This window comes from Scyliorhinus canicula, chromosome 1 (genome assembly GCF_902713615.1).
Source record: "Scyliorhinus canicula chromosome 1, sScyCan1.1, whole genome shotgun sequence".
NCBI classification, from domain to species: domain Eukaryota; kingdom Metazoa; phylum Chordata; class Chondrichthyes; order Carcharhiniformes; family Scyliorhinidae; genus Scyliorhinus; species Scyliorhinus canicula.
In genome coordinates, this window is record NC_052146.1 from 307,335,943 (window position 1) to 307,357,059 (window position 21,117).

The 21,117-nt window shown below is 48.7% G+C and overlaps 1 protein-coding gene across 1 annotated transcript in view; it reads right to left on the bottom strand.

Moving 5' to 3' along the window:
- LOC119976580 (guanylate-binding protein 1-like) overlaps positions 1–21,117 on the bottom strand; it is a 395,381-nt gene that overhangs the window by 352,121 nt on the left and 22,143 nt on the right. The window contains exons 3-4 of the mRNA XM_038817184.1: positions 12,255–12,364; positions 8,082–8,269 (exon numbers count right to left, since the gene is read on the bottom strand). Coding sequence (XP_038673112.1) covers positions 8,082–8,269; positions 12,255–12,364 — 298 coding nt within the window. The remainder of the gene's footprint in view (positions 1–8,081; positions 8,270–12,254; positions 12,365–21,117) is intronic.

Sequence of the window (21,117 nt, forward strand, 5' to 3'; positions counted from 1 at the left end):
AGTTACGAGGAGATACAAGTTCAAAGTGAGGGGTGGGAGATTTAGGGGGGATTTGAGGGAAAACATTTTTACCCAGAGGGTGGTGACAGTCTGGAACACACTTCCTGGGAGGGTGGTAGAGGCAGGATACCTCACAGCCTTGAAAAAGTACCTGGATGAGCACTTGGCAACATCTTAACATTCGAGGCTATGGGCCAAGAGGTGGCAAGTGGGATTAGGTGGGCAGGTCAGGGTCATTCATGCGTTGGTGCAGACTTGATGGCTGAACTACCTTTTCTGCACTGTGTGATTCTGTGATAGGGGGGTTGCCATTCTGGGTGGCACTGTCTCATTTTAGGTATCTGGGGGTGCAGGTGACTCGGGACTGGGCAGATCTTTGGAAGTTGAATTTTTCAAGTTTGGTGGGGTGGGTGAAGGCAGATTGGTTGAGGTGGGATAATCTTCATTGGCAGGTTGAGTGTAGGTGGAGTAGATGAACATTTTACCGTGGTTTTTGATTTTATTTCAGTGCCTGCTGGTCTTTGGCCTCAGGCATTTTTCAAGGGGATGGATAGGCTAATATCTTTGTTTGAACGGGGAAGGTAATCAGGATAAGGAAGGTGGCGCTGCAGGAGAGAAGGTAGTCAGGGGGTTTAGGCCTGCAGAATTTGATGCATTATTACTGGGCGGCGAATGCGGAGAAGGTGCGGGGTTGGAATAGGCAGGCGGAGGCTTTGTGGTTAAGGATGGAGGCGTGTTTGTGTAGGGGGTGGGGCTCAGGGTGCTGGCAATGGCCCCACTCCCGTTACTCCAGGGTATTATTCGGGAGGTCCAGTGGTGGTGGCCACACTGAAGATTTGGAGGCAGTTCCGGCAGCATTTTAGGTTGGGAGTGGGGTCGAGGGTGATGCCAATCAGGGCAAATCAGAGATTTGAGCCTGTGAGGATGGATGCGAGGTTCCGGGGATGGGAAGAGAGGGGGATCAGGGAGATAATGGATCTGTTTGTGGGAGGGCAGTTTGTGGACTTGGAGGATTTGAATAAGAAGTCTGGATTGGCTCGGGAGGAGAGTTTCCATTACATGCAGGTGCAGGACTTTGCGAGATTATCCAAATTATACTGTGTCTGCCATTCATTTCCCCACTCACTCAACATGTCCAAATCACACTGAAGGATCTCTGCATCCTCCTCACAGCTCACCCTCCCACCCAACTTGGTGTCAGCTGCAAATATGGAGATGTTACATTTTGTTCCCTCATCAAAATCATTAATATATATTGTGAATAGCTGGGGTCCCAGCACCGATCCCTGTGGTACCCCAATAATCACTGCCTGCCAATTTGAAAAAGACTAGTTTTAATTACTATTCTTTGTTTCCTGTCTGCCAACCAGTTTTCTATCCATCTCAATACACTACCCCGAATCCCGTGAGCTTTAATTTTACACGCTAATCTTTTATGCAGGATTTTGTGAACAGTCTTCTGAAAGTCCAAATACATCACATCTACTGGCGCCCCTTCATCAACTCTATTAGTTACATCCTCAAGGAATTCCAGTACATTTGTCAAGCATGATTTCCCCTTTATAAATCGATGCTGACTCTGTCTGATCCTGCCACTGTTTTTGAAGTGCTCTCCTGGAAAAGCTAATGGATTCCAGAATTTTCTCCACTCCTGACGTGAGGCTGACTAGCCTATAATTCCCTGCTTTTTCTCTACCTTCCTTTTTATAAATGTTTTTTTATTGAGTTTTCATATTTTATATATGACAAATTAAAAATTATTAGAGAGATAAAAAAAAAGAAAACACAAAAATTTAACATGTATATTTACAGGTAAGCATCTTCATAACAACAATTGTGGCCGCCCCCTTTAGCCGGCATACATATTTTATATTCCCCAATATGGCCGAGGCACATGTTTATAGGCATTTATTTATAGTTTGGTTTTGGGCCTTAGCTAGCCATCAAACCCCCATAACGAACCCGTAACCCCCCCCCCCCCCCCCCCCCCCCCGGCTACCTTCCCCCGATTCCCGTCCATTTTCCCCTGATTCTTGGCCACCCGACTATTCTTCCTCTTGTACGTTGGCCACAAACAGGTCCCGGAACAATTGCATGAATGGCTCCCACGTTCTATGGAAGCCGTTGTCTGACCCTCGGATGGCGAATTTGATTTTCTCCATTTGGAGAGATTCCGAGAGGTCGGCCAGCCAGTCTGCAGCTCTGGGCGGTGCTGCTGACCGCCAGCCAAACAGGATTCTACGGCGGGCGATCAGGGAGGCAAAGGCAAGGGCGTCCGCCCTCCTCCCCAGGAGTAGATCTGGCTGGTCTGAAACCCCGAAGACCGCTACTATCGGGCATGGCTCCACCCTCACCCCCACCACTTTGGACATAGCCTCGAAGAAGGCTGTCCAGTACTCCACAAGTCTGGGGCAAGACCAGAACATGTGGGCGTGGTTGGCCGGGCCTCTTTGACACCGTTCACATCTGTCCTCCACCTCCGGGAAGAACCTACTCATACGGTTTCTCGTTAAGTGGGCTCTATGTACCACTTTTAGTTGCGTCAGGCTGAGCCTTGCGCACGTGGAGGTGGAGTTGACCCTATGCAGTGCTTCGCTCCAGAGTCCCCACCCTATCTCCATCCCCAGGTCGTCCTTCCATTTCCTTCTTGTTGCGTCCAGTACGGTGTCATCCCTTTCTACCAGTCGGTCATACATGTCGCTACAGTTCCCTTTCTCTAGGATACTTGCGTCCAGTAGGTCTTCCAGTAGTGTCTGGCGTGGCGGTTGTGGGTACGTCCTTGTCTCCTTTCGTAGGAAGTTTTTGAGCTGCAGGTACCGTAGCTCGTTCCCCCCAGCTAGCTGAAATTTCTCTGTCAGTTCGTCCAGTGTTGCGATCCTGTCGTCCGTGTATAGGTCCCTGACTGTCAGTGTCCCCCCGTCCTGCCTCCACCTTTTGAAGGTGGCGTCAGTCAGTGCTGGTGTGAACCTATGGTTGTTGCAGATGGGAGCCTTGTCCGACATTTTGGTCAGGCCAAATTGCTGCCGCAGTTGGTCTACCTTTCTTTTTAAATAATAACAATCGTTTATTGTCACAAGTACATATAGAACATATAGAACTGTACAACACAGGACAGGCCCTTCGGCCCATGATGTTATGCCGAACTAGTCTGAAACTAAGATCAAATCATCCTACTCCCAATCATTCTAGAGCACTCCATATGCCTATCTAATAACCGCTTGAAAGTTCCTAAAGTGTCCGACTCCACTACCATAACTGGGAGTGTGTTCCACGCCCCAACCACTCTCTGAGTAAAGAACCTACATCTGACATCCCTCCTATATCTTCCACCATGAACCTTAAGGTTATGCCCCCTTGTAACAGCTACATCCACCCGAGGAAATAGTCTCTGAACGTCCACTCTATCCATCCCTCTCATCATCTTACACACCTCAATTAAGTCACCTCTCATCCTCCTTCGCTCCAATGAGAAAAGCCCTAGCTCCCTCAACCTTTCCTCATAAGACCGACCCTCCACTCCAGGCAGCATCCTGGTAAATCTCCTTTGCACCCTTTCCAATGCTTCCACATCCTTCCTATAATGAAGTGACCAGAACTGCACACAATACTCCAAATGTGGTCTAACCAAGGTCTTGTACAGTTGCAGCATAACCTCACGGCTCTTAAACTCAACCCCCCTGTTAATAAATGCTGACACACTATAGGCTTTCTTCACTGCTCTATCCACTTGGGTGGCAACTTTCAGAGATCTATGGACATGAACTCCGAGATCTCTCTGCTCCTCCACATTCTTCAGAACCCTGCGGTTAACCCTGTAATCCGCATTCAAATTTGTCCGACCAAAATGAATCACCTCACTTATCAGGGTTAAACTCCATCTTTGCAGTCTACAAGAGCCCTCCACATTATCCACTGCTCTACCAAACTTGGTGTCATCAACAAATTTACTAACCCAACCTTCAACTCCATCATCCAAGTCATTGATAAAAATCACAAATAGCAGAGGACCCAGCACTGATCCCTGAGGTACACCGCTGGGGACTGAGCTCCAGGATGAAAATTTACCATCTACCACCACCCTCTGTCTTCTATGTGATAGCCAGTTACTGATCCAAACGGCCAAATTTCCCTCTATCCCACACCTCCTTACTTTCTTCATAAACCGACCATGGGGCACCTTATCAAACACCTTACTAAAATCCATGTATACAACATCAACTACTCTACCTTCATTTATGTACTTGTTACCTCCTCAAAGAATACAATGAAACTTGTGAGGCAAGACTTACCCCTCACAAATCCGTGCTGACTATCCTGGATTAAGCTGTATCTTTCCAAATGATCATAAATCCTATCCCTCAGGACCCTTTCCAACACGTTCCCACTACTGTCCTTGACCAGCCCTAACTTCACCTTGGTCATTCTTTTATTCCTCACATAAGTGTAAAAAGCCTTGGTGTTTTCCTTGATCCTATCCACCAAGGACTTCTCATGCCCCCTCCTAGCTCTCCTAACCCCTTTCTTGAGCTCCTTCCTAGCTATCTTGTATCCCTCAAGTGCCCTAACTGAACCTTGTTTTCTCAAAATTACATAAGCCCCCTTCTTCCTCTTGACAAGACATTCAACCTCTTGTGTAAACTATGGCTCCCTCACACGGCCATTTCCTCCCTGCCTGACAGGGACATACATATCAAGGACACACAGTATTTGCTCCTTGAGCAAGCTCCACATCTCAATTGTGTCTATCCCTGACATCTTATGCTCCCCAATTCTTGCCTAATCGTATCGTAATTACCCTTCCCCCAGTTATAAACATGGCCCTGCCATATGTTCCTATCCCTCTGCATTGCTATAGTGAAAGACACTGAATTGTAGTCACTATCTCCAAAGTGCTCTCCCACAACCAAATCTAACACTTGGCCCAGTTCATTACCCAGCACCAAATCCAATGATTCTCTTTTAACTTCTCTTGCAGGTTTGAAAATTCTCCGAAGCCCGTGGAATGGACAAAATGACCGACTCAAACCGTCCCGGCTGCACTCCTGATGACCCGACCCGACCTAGAAGCTGATGAGGCCCAAACTGGAAGTACGGCCCTGACCTCAATTTCAACCAGACTCAGACCTCGGAGCGCCCGACCCACCCGAGGTACCGACGACAACCCTCTGACCGCCTGATCCAGTCGCCGAAGCACTCGGTCCATCTCCCGACTATGAGACCCTGCCAAGCCGAGCCGGAGAGACCCGCCCAGCAACGCGATCCGGAGAGGCTCACCCAGTGACCCGACTTACCGAAGGATGGAGGAAAGAAGAATCCATGTGGAGGCCCGGTCAGGCCTACTAAAAGTTCCCACTCCAGGAGCCAAAGTTGGAGCAGAACGTGGGACCCGGCCCCAACCTGAGCCAGGATACCCCTGCCTGCGACCCAAACCTAGATTAAAGACCACCGAAATGGCGGAGACCCTGCAGGAAGACCCAAACGCGCCGCAAGGTATTCCCGTACTCGCAGAGCGCCGGGACCCAACCAGATCGCAAACATGCCACCATGGCAACCCCTAAACTGCAACCAGTCCCTGGGACACTGCCAAACACGACCCCGCAAAGAAAACCAGCGCCCGGCCCCCGCCAGCAAGCACCTGCATTCCACAAGGTCAGGCTTCTCTCAGGAGAAAGTTACGAGGATGCTACCAGGATTTGATGGTCTGAGTTATAAGGAGAGGCTAGATAGGCTGGGACATTTTTCCCTGGAGCGCAGAAGGCTTAGGGACGATCCTACAGAGCTGTATAAAATAATGAGGAGCATCGATAAGGTAGATATTCAACATCTTTTCCCAAAGGTAGAGGAGTCCAGAACTAGAGGCCATAGGTTTAAGGTCAGAGGGGAGAGATACAAAAGAGACCAGAGGGGACATTTCTTCACGCAGAGGGTGGTGAGTAATATATTCAAGAGGTGGCTGGATATAGCACTTGGGGTGAATGGGATCAAAGGCTATGGGGAGAAAGCAGGATTAGGCTATTGAGTTGGATCATCAGCCATGATCGTGATGAATGGCGGAGCAGGCTCGAAGGGCCAAAAGGCCTCCTCCTGCTCCTATCTTCAATGTAACATCTGGAACGGGTTGCCAGAGGCAGTGGTAGAAGCGGGTACGATTTTGCTCTTTAAAATGCAGTTAAATAGTTACATGATAAGCAGGGTGGGTATAGAGGGATAAGCCAAATTCAGGCAAGTGGGACTAGCTTAATGATAGAAGCTGGGCGGCATGGGCAAACTGGGCTGAAGCGCCTGTTTCCATGCTGTAAACATCTATGACTCTATCAGATCTTGGGACCATCCAGATGCAGCTGCTGACTGAGGAAGTGAGGGAAACGCGGCGGTCTGCAGGTGAGACTAAAACAATGTGATTTCAAGACCCCTCTCCCCAGAAAACTGTTAGCAAACGTCCAAGCGATCGAAAAGAAGTGAGATGAACTTAACGCTAGACTTACCTCTCAGAGGGAAGTAAGAGACTGCTGTGTGCTCTGTTTCACAGAGTCATAGCTCACCCCACCTCATCGGACTGTGCCATACAATCTGAACACTTCTTAATTCATCGGGCGGACTCCACTGCATCATCAGGCAAAGCGAAAAGTGGAGGAGTTTGCCTTCTTGTCAACTTCTCCTGGTGCTTGGATGTGGCGATCCTGGCGACCTACTGCTCCCCAGGCCTGGAATACCTGACCGTGAAGTGCCGCCCATATTATCTTCCACGTGAGTTCACTTCAGCCATTATCACAACGGTCTACATCCCACACCAGGCAGAAGTGAAGAAGACGCTGGATGAACTGTACACAGTTATAAACAACTACAAAACAGAACACCCGGAGGCCTTGTTCATCGTGGCCGGAGACTTCAGCAAGGACAATCTCAAGAGTGTACTGCCAAAATTCCACCAGCACATCTCCTGTCCCACCAGGGGCGACAACACTCTCGACCACTGCTACTCAAAAATCAAGGATGCCTACCGGCCCATCCCCCAACCGCACTTTGGGAAATCAGACCATAAGACGGTGCTCCTTCTCCCGGCATGCAAGTAGAAACTCAAACTGAGAATCCAGCTAAGAAGGTTGTGCAGTGCTGGTCCGAGGAAACAGAAGAGCTCTTACGGACAGTGGACTGGTCCATATTTAAGAATTCAGCAACCAACCTAAACCAGTATGCCACCACTGTCACAGACATTTTCCAGCAAATGTGTGGATGACTGTGTGCCAAAGAAAGTAAGCAGTACATATGTTCCCCAACCGGAAACCATGGCTCAATCACGAGATTGACTCCCTACTGAAGGACAGATCTGAGGCGTTCAAGTCAGGCGACCTTGACATATACAAGAAATCCAGGTATAACCTCCGCAAAGCCACCCGAGATGCCAAGAGAATATCAAACCAAACCAGAGTCTCAGACCAAAGTTACAGACTTTCGGCGGTTGTGGGAAGGCCTAAACAACATAATGGGCGACAAAACAGCTTCTTTCCCACTATTACGACTGTTACCAGACTCCTAAACGCCTCTTATGTAATGATCTGATGAATACTACACTCCTCTATGCTTCACCCGATGCCAGTGTCTATGTATTTACATTGTGTACCTTCTGTTGCCCTGTTATGTGTTTGCTTTTCTTCCCATGTACTTAATGATCTGTTGAGCTGCTTGCAGATAAATACATTTCACTGTACCTCGGTTCACGTGACAATAAACAAATCTAATCATCCAATCTGTAGGAACGTTCCAGAGTCTATAGAATTCTGGAAGGTGACCACCAATGGATCCACTATTTCCAGAGCCGCCTCCTTAAACACTCTGGAATGTAGATTATCAGGCAAATTTCCCAATGGCTTGGGGTGACCACAATGGGAAACCCCATTGGCTGGCTGGCAGAACGGAGGATCGTGCCCAATGCCTTCATGTTATTGGTGCATGTTTGATATTTCGCCAGGAATTCTCAATCCTGGTTTTGCTCGACAGGTTTGGGCAACGTACAAAATGCAGAATAACGTCATTCATTTTATTTGTACACCACGCGATTAGATGAGTTTTAGTTTCCTTACCAGGTTTCAGTTTAAGGGCATTCTCCAAATATTGATCTGCTGTTGCTGATTTCCCATCAATATTCAGCTGCAGAGTAAAATCTCGCACAACCCACACAAAACCAGGAAAGTATTCCATGAAGTCTTCCCCGTTGTCATTTACTTTTCCAGATTTGGCTCGAATGAAACGGGTTAGTTCTGTCACATAACTGATGGACTGTTAAGGAGAACAGCTAATAAAGAGGTGAACACTGGATTTCTGGTCATCACTGTACATTTGGATCTAATGCTGCAGTTAAGATTAACATTGAAAATAGCAAAATTGGAAATATGGAGCTGAATTCTCCGCCTCCGACACCGGCAGCAGGAATTGTGATCAGGCGGAGAATAGCGGGGAATGCAGAAATCGCCATTTGTGCCTGATACCGATTCCGACGCCATGCCCCAGTGTCCCGATGGCAGGCAGGCTCAGTGAGGTACATGCCTTGTCGGCAGGCTCTTCACAGGGTGTGTGAGGGTAAAACACTCTCAACACGTGCCAGGCTTGTTGGGGGATGTCTATCTGGGCCGGGTGAATAGCGGGAAGCTACCTGGTGCCATGTTTATGCAAACTATGTCCCCCTCGGAATCGGGGTGTCTCCCTCGGGATCGGGGTGTCCCCCTCAGGATCAGGGCGTCCCCCTCGGGATCAGGGTGTCCCCCTCGGCATCGGGGTGTCTCCCTCTGGATCGGGGTGTCCCCCCTTGGGATCGGGGTGTCTCCCTCGGGATCAGGGTTTCTCCCTCGGGATCGGGGTGTCTCCCTCGGGATCGGGGCGTCCCCCTCGGGATCAGGGTGTCTCCCTTGGGATCGGGGTGTCTCCCTCGGGATCGGGGTGTCTCCCTCGGGATCGGGTTGTCCCACCCTCAGGATCAGGGTGTCTCCCTCGGGATCGGGGTTTCTCCCTCGGGATAGGGGAGTCCCCCCTCGGGATCAGGGTGTCTCCCTCGGGATCGGGGTGTCTCCCTCGGGATCGGGGTTTCTCCCTCGGGATCGGGTTGTCCCACCCTCAGGATCAGGGTGTCTCCCTCAGGATCGGGGTTTCCTCCTCGGGATAGGGGAGTCCCCCCCTCGGGATCGGGGTGTCTCCCTCGGGATCGGGGTGTCTCCCTCTGGATCGGGGTGTCTCCCGCTCGGGATCGGGGTGTCTCCCGCTCGGGAGCGGGGTTTCTCCCTCGGGATCGGGGTGTCTCCCGCTCGGGATCGGGGTGTCTCCCCGTCGTGATCGGGGTGTCTCCCGCTCGGGATCGGGGTGTCTCCCTCGGGATTGGAGTGATCCTGAATGTGGGGGTGGAACCCTGCACGCTGGAAGTGAGATTTGGGGTCTCTAATGTACCTGAACTGCGGACAGAAGGCAGGGGGGTGGGGGGGGGGGGGGGGGGAGGATGTCCTGGCCTTCGCTTCGTTGATGGCATAGAGACGTGGCCTCTTGGGCTGGAAGGTGGCGGGACCCCTGAAGGCTTTAGCGTGGCTAGGTGATTTGGAGTTTGTGCATCTCAAGACGGTCAAATACATCTTGAGAGGGTCGATTGAGCGATTCTATCGAAGATGGTGACAGTTTATAAGGTGCTTCAAAGAATTGGTCACTGCTAGAGTTTAAGGGTGCTTATTTGTTCATCGGGGAGTAGCCGGGTATGGTTCTCGGCGGTAAGAGTCTTTGTAAAAACTTTGTTCATGGAATTTGGTTTAAAAAATGTATGTTCTGGTTCACATCTTTTATATTCTTTTGTATGAGATGTTAAAAATTTAATTAAAATAATTTCCAAAAGAAATATCTTGCTCCCACTCCCCAGAGGGGAAAGGTGGAGGAAAAGAAAGAGGATAACTCCCAGCAGCTACCCTCTTTCCTCATGCCTGGTCCCTCGATCAGGCACCAATTGTCTATGAACAAGAGTCCCCTAGCCCTCCGCTAGGGCACAGGCAAACGACATGGTGAGTCCCCCTAAATACCAGCAGCAAATACCAGTAGCAGCAAGCTGAAGCCCTCAGGAGGACATTAGTTGTTCACTTAAGGATCTCAATTAACTTTTGGGCTGGAACGTTATCAGCACGGTGGGCAGCAGGGTAGCATGGTGGTTAGCATAAATGCTTCACAGCTCCAGGGTCCCAGGTTCGATTCCCGGCTGGGTCACTGTCTGTGCGGAGTCTGCACGTCCTCCCCGTGTGTGCGTGGGTTTCCTCCGGGTGCTCCGGTTTCCTCCCACAGTCCAAAGATGTGCGGGTTAGGTGGATTGGCCATGCTAAATTGCCCGTAGTGTCCTAAAAGTAAGGTTAAAGGGGGGGTTGTTGGGTTACGGGTATAGGGTGGATACGTGGGTTTGAGTAGGGTGATCATTGCTCGGCACAACATCGAGGGCCGAAGGGCCTGTTCTGTGCTGTACTGTTCTATGTTCTATCATTTACCTTCTTGCCTCAACCTAATGCAAGGAAGGTGTTGGGATCAACACCTCACAACTTCCCACACGATCAATTGTTTTACTCCTGAACACATTTCTGGCCGGAGAAGTAAATTACACCAGATGGCCGGCATTTTCAGCTGCCATTCGCATCAGTCAGGTTTGGCGATGAGAGCGGAAAATATCACAAGTGGGCCAAAGATATGTTTCACGTTGATGTAAAAGCAGGAAGCGATTGTCTTCTCCCCCCATCAGTGGCGAGCTGTGATTCCCATTGTCCAATGTCAGGAGCTTTGTTGTAATAAATTATCAGGCCCAAACATTGCACAATCATACTGCACAACTGGGGGCCGGTTTAGCTCATTTGGCTGGACATCTATAGGGTGGGTTTGAGTAGGGTGATCATTGCTCGGCACAACATCGAGGGCCGAAGGGCCTGTTCTGTGCTGTTCTTCTATCTTCTATCTATCTGGTTTGTGATGGAGACCCAGGCCAGCAGCGTGGGTTCAATTCCCGTACAGGCTGAGGTTATTCATGAAGGCCCCGCCTTCTCAACCTTGCCCCGCACCTGAGGTGTGGTGACCCTCAGGTTAAACCACCCCAGTCAGCTCTCCCCCTCAAAGGGGAAAGCAGCCTATGGTCATCTGGGACTGTGGCAACTTTACTGACTTACCTCACAACAAATAATGCGTCTAAGGTGGCGTGATGTCAGAGCGTCACAAAGCACAACTGGTCTCAAAAGCCATGTATCTGATGAGCAGATCTCCGAGGAGCTCAGAGGTAAGTGCCACGTTCAGGAGGAGAGGGGTATGCTGGGGATGCCAAGGTAATGACATGGGGTACCAGAGAAAGCCAGAGAAATGTCCGGTTCATCAAATTGCTGACTTAATGGTGGGGTAGGTGATTCAGAGGCTGTCTGCCAGCAGGATATCATGGAACCCTACAATCCTTCTTTTCCTTCAAAATCCCACAGCATATACAGAAAAGCCGCTATGGCTGTCAGCGCCTCAATGCCGCTTTTTCAGCCTTTACCGATATTGGAGAAAATCTCACCCCGTGTCTCCGAAGCAATCTCAGGATTATTAGTCCCGCAACATAATTACTATCTACCAAAACTGATGGTCTATACTGTGATAATACAGAATCCTGTTTTTGGCTTCACATCAAATTTCTGTCCACTGAGAAAATCTATATTTCACATGGCTCTACAATATCCCTTTAGCAGTAAAGGGGTGCAGAGTGGATATATCAATCACTGCCTTAGATGTATATGTAATGCCGAATTCCTGCTGCTGCTTAAAATTGGCACAACCCAATATTGGGTTGGATGTGATTCATATTCGGGTCAATGAGTCTGATCTGAAATTGTCCTATGTTATTCTTTGATCTCAAACAATTAAAGAGGAGCATCATTAACCGTTCCAATTCAAATTCTCTTCCTGCACCTCATGGTGCACTCAGGCGGACCTTTTTCTGTTTCCATAGCTAATACTTTCCCGAATGGGTCACCAGTCTGATAGCAGGAGCTTAGAGCTTGAGGGGCACCACTTCACATCAAGTGTGGCTGGCCGAGACTCTCTCCCACTCTTACCACCAGCTATTGGCATTTTTGAAGGATTTGCAAATTGATTGACTCAAACTGTTTGACCGCATTATGAATGTACCTTCCATGGCCTTTAAATCCTGGAGTGGGACTCGAGTCCACAACTCAGAGGCAGGGAAGATAGAAACAGAATTAAGAATCTCATGTTAAGGATACTTGATGTCCTGGAGTGCCTGCTGGTCGATTGTTCCCTTGCTGTTGTACACAAACATACTGCTCAGCAGAATGGCCAATGCAAAAAGCTTGGAATCATTGCTTTCATCGCCCTGTAACACAGAGAAAACAATGACTGATATTAATTATCATGTTTCAGTTAATTAATTACAATCTAATGTTTCAAATATCATTTTAAAAGTTAAAATAAGGCAACTGAGAGATCAATAAAAAGTTTTTAAATGGAAAATATGCTGACTGAAATGAATTGCTGTTTGTATTTCCCTTTCAGTTTTACTTCAGTCTTACGTCAGTAATAATGAGAGCAAATGAATAAAGAGAACAAAGAACAAAGAAAATTACAGCACAGGAACAGGCCCTTCGGTCCTCCCAGCCTGCGCCGATCCAGATCCTTTATCTAAACCTGTCGCCTATTTTCCAAGGATCTACTTCCCTCTGTTCCCCGCCCGTTCATATATCTGTCCAGGTGCATCTTAAATGATGCTATCGTGCCCACCTCTACCACCTCCGCTGGCCAAGCGTTCCAGGCACCCACCACCCTCTGCATAAAAAAACTTTCCACGCTCATCTCCCTTAAACTTTCCCCTCTCACCTTGAAATCGTGACCCCTTGTAATTGACACCCCCACTCTTGGAAAAAGCTTGTTGCTCTCCACCCTGTCCATACCTCTCATAATTTTGTAGACCTCAAACAGGTCCCCCCTCAACCTCTGTCTTTCCAATAAAAACAATCCTAATCTACTCAACCTTTCTTCATAGCTAGCACCCTCCATACCAGGCAACATCCTGGTGAACCTCCTCTACACCCTCTCTAAAGCATCCACATCCTTCTGGTAATGTGGCGACCAGAACTGCACGCAGTATTCCAAATGTGGCTTAACTAAAGTCCTATACAACTGTAACATGACCTGCCAACTCTTGTACTCAATACCCCGTCCGATGAAGGCAAGCATGCTGTATGCCTTCTTGACCACTCTATCGACCTGCGTTGCCACCTTCAGGGTACAATGGACCTGAACTCCCAGATCTCTCTGCACATCAATTTTCCCCAGGACTCTTCCATTGACCGTAGAGTCCGCTCTTGAATTAGATCTTCCAAAATGCATCACCTCGCATTTGCCTGGATTGAACTCCATCTGCCATTTCTCTGCCCAACTCTCCAATCTATCTATATTTTGCTGTATTCTCTGACAGTCCTCCTCGCTATCTGGCTGGTTTAGCTCACTGGGCTAAATCGCTGGCTTTTAAAGCAGACCAAGCAGGCCAGCAGCACGGTTCGATTCCCGTACCAGCCTCCCCGGACAGGCGCCGGAATGTGGTGACTAGGGGCTTTTTTTTTTCTTGTTATAAATTTAGAATATCCAATTCATTTTTTCCAATTAAGGGGCAATTTAACATGGCCAATCCACCTAACCTGCACATCTTTGGGTTGTGGGGGTGAAACCCACGCAGACATGGGGAGAATGTGCAAACTCCTCACAGACAGTGACCCAGGGCCGGGATTTGAAACTCAGCGCTGTAGGCAGCAATGCTAACCACTGTGCCACCGTGCCGCCCGACTAGGGGCTTTTTACAGTAACTTCATTGAAGCCTACTCGTGACAATAAGCAATTTTTATTTTCAACTCCACCAATCTTAGTACGATGTGTAAACTTGCTAATCAGACGACCTATACCTTCGTCCAGATCATTTATGTACATCACAAACAATAGTGGTCCGAGCACGGATCCCTGTGGAACACCACTAGTCACCTTTCTCCATTTTGAGAAACTCCCTTCCACCACTACTCTCTGTCTCCTGTTGCCCAGACAGTTCTTTATCCATCTAGCTAGTACACCCTGAACCCCATACGACTTCACTTTTTCCATCAACCTGCCATGGGTAACTTTATCAAAAGCCTTACTGAAGTCCAAGTATATGACATCAACAGCCCTTCCCTCATCAATTAACTTTGTCACTTCCTCAAAGAATTCTATTAGGTTTGTAAGACATGACCTTCCCTGCACAAAACCATGCTGCCTCTCACTGATAAGTCTATTTTCTTCCAAATGTGAATAGATCCTATCTCTCAGTATGTTCTCCAACAGTTTGCCAACACTGACGTCAAGCTCACAGGTCTATAATTCCCTGGATTATCCCTGCTACCCTTCTTAAACAAAGGGAAAACATTAGCAATTCTCCAGTCCTCCGGGACCTCACCTGTGCTCAAGGATGCTGCAAAGATATCTGTTTATGCCCCACTATTTCGTCCCTCACTTCCCTCAGTAATCTGGGATAGATCCCATCCGGTCCTGGGGACTTGTCCACCTTAATGCCTTTTAGAATACCCAAAACCTCCCCCTTCCTTATGCCAACTTGACCTAGAGTATTTAAACATCCACCCCTAGCCTCAACATCCATCATATCTCTCTCCTTGGTGATTACCGATGCAAAGTACTCATTAAGAATCTCACCCATTTCCTCTGACTCCACGCATAAATTCCCTCTTTTGTCTTTGAGTGGGCCAATCATTTCTCTAGTTACCCTCTTTCTCCTTATATACAAATAAAAGGCTTTGGGATTTTCCTTAACACTGTTAGCCAAAGATATTTCATGACCCCTTTTAGCCCTCTTTATTGCGCGTTTGAGATTTGTCCTACTTTCCCGATATTCCTCCAAAGCTTCATCAGTTTTGAGTTGCCTCAATCTTATGTCTGCTTCCTTTTTCATCTTAGCTAGTCTCACAATTCCACCCATCATCCATGGTTCCCTAATCTTGCCATTTCTATCTCTCATTTTCACATGGACATGCCTGTTCTGCACTCTAATCAACCCTTCCTTAAAAGACTCCCACATTTCAAATGTGGATTTACCCTTAAACAGCTGCTCACGATCCACATTCCCTAGCTCCTGCCGAATTTTGTTATACTCTGCCTTTCCCCAATTTAGCACTCTTCCTTTAGGACCACAATCGTCTTTGTCCATGAGTATTCTAAAACTGACGGAATTGTGATCGCTATTCCCAAAGTAATCACTGACTGAAACTTCAACCACCTGGCCGGGATCATTCCCCAATACCAGGTCCAGTATGGCCCCTTCCCGAGTTGGACTATTTACATACTGCTCTAAAAAATACTCCTGGATGCTCCTGAAAAATTCTGCTTCATCTACGCCTCCAAAACTACATGAGTCCCATTCAATGCTGGGGAAGTTAAAATCTCCCATCACAACCACCCTATTGCTCCTACATTTTTCTATAATCTGTCTACATATTTGTACCTCTACTTCACGCTCGCTTTTGGGAGGCCTGTAGTGAAGTCCCAACAATGTTACTGCACCCTTCCTATTTCTTAGCTCTACCCATATTGCCTCAGTGCTCAAAACCTCCATCGTGCCCTCCTTAATCACAGCTGTGATATCATCTCTGACTATTAATGCAACTCCTCCGCCCATTTTACCTCCCTCTCTATCCCTCCTGAAGCATCTATACCCTGGGATATTTAGTTGCCAGTCTTGCCCTTTCCTCAACCAAAGTCTCAGTAGAATTGTGGATAGCACAATCGCTTCACAGCTCCAGGGTCCCAGGTTCGATTCCGGCTTGGGTCACTGTCAGTGCGGAGTCTGCACATCCTCCCCGTGTGTGCGTGGGTTTCCTCCGGGTGCTCCAGTTTCCTCCCACAGCCCAAAGATGTGCAGGTTAGGTGGATTGGCCATGATAAATTGCCCCTAGTGTCCAAAATTGCCCTTAGTGTTGGGTGGGGTTACTGGGTTATGGGGATAGGGTGGAGATGTTAACCTTGGGTAGGGTGCTCTTTCCAGGAGCCGGTGCAGACTCGATGGGCCGAATGGCCTCCTTCTGCACTGTAAATTCTATGTAAATCTACCTTATCTATGCCCCTCATTATTTTGTAGGCCTCTATAAGATCACCCCGAAGCCTCCATAACAGGGAAAAAGGTCCCAGTCTATCCAGCCTTTCCTTATAACTCAAACCATCAAGTCCTGGTAGCATCCTTGTAAATCTTTTCCACACTCTTTCTAGTTAATAATATCCTTTCAATAATAGGGTGACCAGAACTGTACACAGCATTCCAAGTGTGACCTTACTAATGTCTTGTACAACTTCAGCAAGACGTCCCAACTCCTGTATTCAATGTTCTGACCAATGAAACCAAAAATGCTGAATGCCTTCTTCACCACCCTGTCCACCTGTGACATGGGCGGCACGGTAGCACAGTGGTTAGCACTGTTGCTTCACAGCACCAGGTTCCCAGGTTCGACTCCCGGCTTGGGTCACTGTCTGTGCGGAGTCTGCACATTCTCCCCTTGTCTGCATGGGTTCTTCCGGGTGCTCCGGTTTCCTCCCACAAGTCCCGAAAGACGGTAATTTGTACATTCTGAATTCTCCCTCTGTGTACCCGAACAGGCGCCGGAATGTGGCGACTTGGGGATTTTTACAGTAACTTAATTGCAGTGTTAATGGAAGCCTATTTGTGACACAAATAATAATAATTATTATTATTACTTTCAAGGAGCTATGAACCTGTATTCCTAGATCTCTTTGTTCCGTAACTCTCCCCAACTCCCAACCATTAACTGAATAGGTCCTGACCTGATTCGATCGACCAAAATGCATCACCTCACATTTATCCAAATTAAACTCCATCTGCCATTCATCGCCCCACTGGCCCAATTGGTCAAGATCCCGTTTGAATCATAGATAACCTACTTCACTGTACACTGTGCAACCAAATCTTGGTGTCATCTACAAATTTATTAACCATGCTTCCTACATTCTCATCCAAATCATTTATATATATATAACAAATAACAGTAGACCCAGCACGATCCCTGAGGCACACCGCTGGTCACAGGCCTCTTGTTTGAAAAACAACCCTCCACAACCACCCTTTGGCTTCGGTCGCCAAGCCAACTTTGTATCCAATTGGCTTCCTCACCCTGGATCCCATGAGAGTTAACCTTATGCAACAACGTACCATGCGGTACCCTGTCAAAGGCCTTGCTAAAGTCTATGTAGACAATGTCGACTGCACTGCCCTCATCTACCTTCTTGGTTACCCTTTCAAACAACTCATCAAATTTGTGAGACCTGATTTTCCACTCACAAAGCCATGCTGAGTTCCTAATCAGTCCTTGCCTGTCTAAATGCCTGCAGATCCTGTCCCTCAGAATACCTTCTGGCAATTTACCAACCACAGATGTTAGACACCCTGGTCTGTAGCTCACAGGCTACTGCGGTCCTTCTTAAACAAAGGCACATTTGCTACCCTCCAGTTTTCAGGCACCTCTCCTGTGGCTGTCGATGATTTAAATATCTCAGCTAGGGGGCCGGCAATTTCCTCCCTAGCCTCCCACAACGTCCTGGGATACATTTCATAAGGTCCTGGAGATTTATCTACTTTGATGCACTTTGAGACTTCCAGCACCTCTTTCTGTCTAACATGTACACTCCTCAAGGCATCACTATTTATTTCCCCAAGTTTCCGAACACCCATGCCTTTCTCAACAGTAAATACTGATGAGAAATATTCATTTAGGATCTTACCCATCTCTTGTAAATTTACACATATTGCCCTCCTGATATCTCTCTGTACTCTACTCCAACAATCTCTATACTCTTCAAGGGATCCACTTGATCCCAGCTGCTTATGCACGTCATATGCTTCCTTCTTCTTTTTGAGCAGGGCCTCAATATCCTGAGTCATCCAAGGTTCCCTACTTCTACCAGCCTCACCCTTTACTCTAAAAGGAATTTGCTTACCCTGAATCCTGGTGAACACACTTCTGAACGCCTCACACTTACCAGCCGTCCCTTTGCCTGCCAGCAGACTCCCCCAGTAAACTTTTGAAAGTTCAACAAAGAACCAAAGAACAAAGAAAAGTACAGCACAAGGAACAGGCCCTTCGGCCCTCCAAGCCTGCGCCGACCATGCTGCCCGTCTAAACTAAAATCTTCTACACTTCCGGGGTCCGTACCCCTCTATTCCCATCCTATTCATGTATTTGTCAAGATGCCCCTTAAATGTCACTATCGTCCCTGCTTCCACCACCTCCTCTGGCAGCGAGTTCCAGGCACCCACTACCCTCTGTGTAAAAAAACTTGCCTCATACATCTCCTCTAAACCTTGTCCCTCGCACCTTAAACATATGTCCCCTAGTAATTGACCGCTCTACCTTGGGAAAAAGCCTCTGACGATCCACTCTGTCTATGCCCCTCATAATTTTGTAGCCCTCTATCAAGTCGCCCCTCAACCGTCGACGTTCCAGTGAGAACAAACCGAGTTTATTCAACCTCTCCTCATTGCTAATGACCGCCATACCAGGCAACATCCTGAAAAATCTCTTCTGCACCCTCTCTAAAACCTCCACATCCTTCTGGTTGAGTGGCGACCAGAATTGAACACTATACTCCAAGTGTGACTTAACTAAGGTTCTCTACAGCTGCAACATGACTTGCCAATTTTTATACTCAAAAAGGTCCTGCCTAATACGATCAACATTGGCCTTGCCCCAATTGAGAATTTTAACTTTTGGGCCAGACCTATCATTCTCCATAGCTATCTTAAAAGTAATAGAATTATGGTCACTGGTCCATAATGATCCCTCACTAACACTTCCATCACCTGCCCCTCCTTATTTCCCAAGAGGAGGTCACGTTTTGCCCCCTCTCTAGTCGGGCCATCCACATATTGAATGAGAAATTCCTCCTGAATACACTCAACAAATTTCTCTCCATCCAAACCCCGAATGCTTTGGCTGTCCCAGTTAATGTTGGGAAAGTTAAAGTCCCCCAACTATTACCACCTATCTTTTTTGAAGCTACCTGTAATCTCCTTACATATTTGCTTCTCAATTGATTATATTGGGGTCTATAGTACAGTCCTATCAAAGTGATCTCACCCTTCTTATTTTTCAGTTCTACCCATATAGACTCAATGGGCGAACCCTCGGATATATCCTCTCTCTGTACAGCCGTGATACTGTCCCTAATCAAAAACACACCTCCCCCTCCTCTCCTATCTTCTGTTCTATCTTTCCGATAGCATCTGTACCCTGGAACATTGAGCTGCCAGTCCTGCCCCTCCTTTAGCCATGTTTCAGTAACAGCTATAATATCCCAGTCCCATGTACCCACCCATGCCCTGAGTTCATCTGCCTTGCCCGTTAGGACTCTTGCAATTAAATAAATGCAATTTAATCTAGACTTCCCTTGCTCTCTGCCCAGCTTTCTCAGACCATCTGTCCGGTCAGGTTTTGTGCATTCTTGCTGTGTTTTATTTCTCTTAGTGACTCGGGGATTTTCACAGTAACTATAATAATAATTTTTATTGTCACAAGTACACTTATGTTAACACTGCAATGAAGTTACTGTGAAAATCCCCGAATCGCCACATTCCGGCGCCTGTTCAGGTACAGAGGGAGAATTCAGAATGTCCAAATTACCTAACAGCACATGTTTCAGGACTTGTGGGAGGAAACCGGAGCACCCGGAGGAAACCCACGCAGACACGGGGAGAACGTGCAGACTCCATACAGACAGTGACCCAAGCCGGGAATCGAACCTGGGACCCTGGAGCTGTGAAGCAACAGTGCAAACCACTATGCTACTGTGCCACCCATATATCAATGTGATAGTTTGGGGGCTTATTCAACTATTATGAAAGGTTTGTATCTAATCTAGCAACTATTCTCAAGCCTTTACACAACTTATTGTATCAAAACAGGAAACGGAAATGGGTGGACATGTGCGGAAGGCCTTCGTACAAGCTAAGGAGGAACGACTAATATAGAAACATAGGGTGGGATTCTCCGACCCTCCGTGCTGGTATCGTACCCGGCGCGGGGCGGAGAATAGCCGTTCATGCCGAAAATGCGGTCCGACGGTGCTTCCGCGATTCTCCGCGGGCCCGCTGGTTGCGTGCGCGTGGTCGACGCACTGCCGGTCGGGGGCCACTAGAAGAGGCCCCTGTGTCGATTATACACGGTCGACCTGCCGAGTTCCCACTGGCGTGGTTTACATCTGATACCACCCAGCGGGAGATCAGACCTGTGGCCGCGGTGGCGGTCCTGATGGGGGGCGGGTGGAATCTGATTCCGGGGGGGGCCTCAGCCGTGACCGGGCCCGCGATCAGCGGCCACCGATCCATGGCCACCGATCGGCGGGCCATCGCGATCTGGGGGGACCTACCTTCCTCCGTGTGGGCCCACTGTGTGGGTCCGCCATATCGGCGGTGCCTGCGCCGAGGTCGGCCGCCGCGCGCATGCACAGACACCCTAGCGGCCGCCGTGCGCCTGCACAGACACACTAGCGGCCGCCGTGCGCATGCACAGACACACTAGCGGCCGCCGTGCGCCTGCACAGACACCCTAGCGGCCGCCGTGCGCCTGCACAGACACCCTAGCGGCCGCCGTGCACATGCACAGACACACTAGAGGCCGCCGTGCGCATGCACAGACACACTAGCGGCCGCCGTGCGCATGCACAGACACACTAGCGGCCGCCGTGCGCCTGCACAGACACACTAGCGGCCGCCGTGTGCATGCACATACACACTAGCGGCCGCCGTGCACATGCACAGACACACTAGCGGCCGCCGTGTGCATGCACATACACACTAGCGGCCGCCGTGCACATGCACAGACACACTAGCGGCCGCCGCGTGCATGCACAGACACACTAGCGGCCGCCGTGCACATGCACAGACACACTAGCGGCCGCCGCGCACATGCACAGACACACTAGCGGCCGCCGCGTGCATGCACAGACACACTAGCGGCCGCCGTGCACATGCACAGACACACTAGCGGCCGCCGTGCGCATGCACAGACACACTAGCGGCCGCCGCGC